The sequence below is a fragment of the Chaetura pelagica genome, unplaced genomic scaffold (genome assembly GCF_000747805.2).
Source record: "Chaetura pelagica isolate M959 unplaced genomic scaffold, ChaPel_1.0 scaffold89, whole genome shotgun sequence".
Classification (NCBI taxonomy): domain Eukaryota; kingdom Metazoa; phylum Chordata; class Aves; order Apodiformes; family Apodidae; genus Chaetura; species Chaetura pelagica.
In genome coordinates, this window is record NW_009954532.1 from 139,222 (window position 1) to 140,205 (window position 984).

General features: G+C 52.2%; 1 protein-coding gene across 1 annotated transcript; it reads left to right on the top strand.

Annotated features, from left to right (window-relative positions):
• Nucleotides 1-46: 46 nt before the first annotated feature.
• On the top strand, nt 47-665 carry TWIST2 (twist family bHLH transcription factor 2). Its single transcript, XM_010004705.1, has one exon. It carries the CDS (start codon nt 158-160, stop codon nt 638-640), a length of 483 nt encoding a protein of 160 aa, XP_010003007.1. The 5' UTR covers nt 47-157; the 3' UTR covers nt 641-665.
• Nucleotides 666-984: the final 319 nt, after the last annotated feature.

Genomic DNA, 984 nt, shown 5'->3' on the forward strand with positions numbered 1-984 from the left:
GGGGAAAAAAAAAAAAAAAAAAGGCAAAAAAAAAACCCCAACCCTTCTGTTTTTCCAAAGGATCTGTCTCAGGAATTTAAAGCACATTTAAGACACACACTCACATAACATAAGGAAGGGGGGGAAAGTCTCTTCCCCTCCCCTTCTTGCAGAAAGCATGGAAGAAAGCTCCAGTTCTCCTGTTTCCCCTGTGGATAGCTTGGGGACCAGTGAAGAGGAGCTGGAAAGGCAGCCAAAGCGATTTGGCAGGAAGAGAAGATACAGTAAGAAGTCCAGCGAAGATGGCAGCCCCAACCCAGGGAAGAGGGGGAAAAAATCCAGTCCCAGCTCCCAGTCTTATGAAGAACTGCAGAGCCAGAGGATCCTGGCCAACGTCAGAGAGAGGCAGAGGACTCAGTCGCTCAACGAAGCTTTTGCCGCCTTGAGGAAAATCATCCCCACTTTGCCCTCGGACAAACTCAGTAAAATCCAGACCCTCAAGCTGGCAGCAAGGTACATAGACTTCCTCTACCAGGTGCTACAGAGCGACGAGATGGACAGTAAGATGACGAGCTGCAGTTACGTGGCTCACGAGAGGCTGAGTTATGCCTTCTCCGTATGGAGGATGGAGGGAGCCTGGTCCATGTCAGCCTCCCACTAGCCACCGCCCGGGCCAGACCAGCTGCCAAAGGGGTAGGTACCCATTTATCTTCTGGATGATGCTCTCGTGTCCTCTGTGGGATGGGTGGCTTCCTCCTTTGGGGAAGCTTTTGGCTCGGTGCTGCGCGGGGAGAGGCGGCGCGGCTCGGTCGGGGCTCAAGGGTGCTGCTGGGGTTTGGGGCCACTGAGCTGGAGGTGAGATGGGCAGTGTAGATGTGTCCTGCTTCCCCATGCCAGAGAAAATTAAAAACCTTCCAGGCAGACAAAAAAAAACCCAAGAAAACCCATTTTTTTTTTTGAAAGAAATGGGCTGTAGGGATGGGGGAAGCTGAGAAGGGAACAGCA

Coding starts and splice junctions, on each gene's coding strand:
- TWIST2 (XM_010004705.1), top strand. CDS start 158: ATGGAAGAAAGCTCCAGTTCTCCTGTTTCCCCTGTGGATAGCTTGGGG.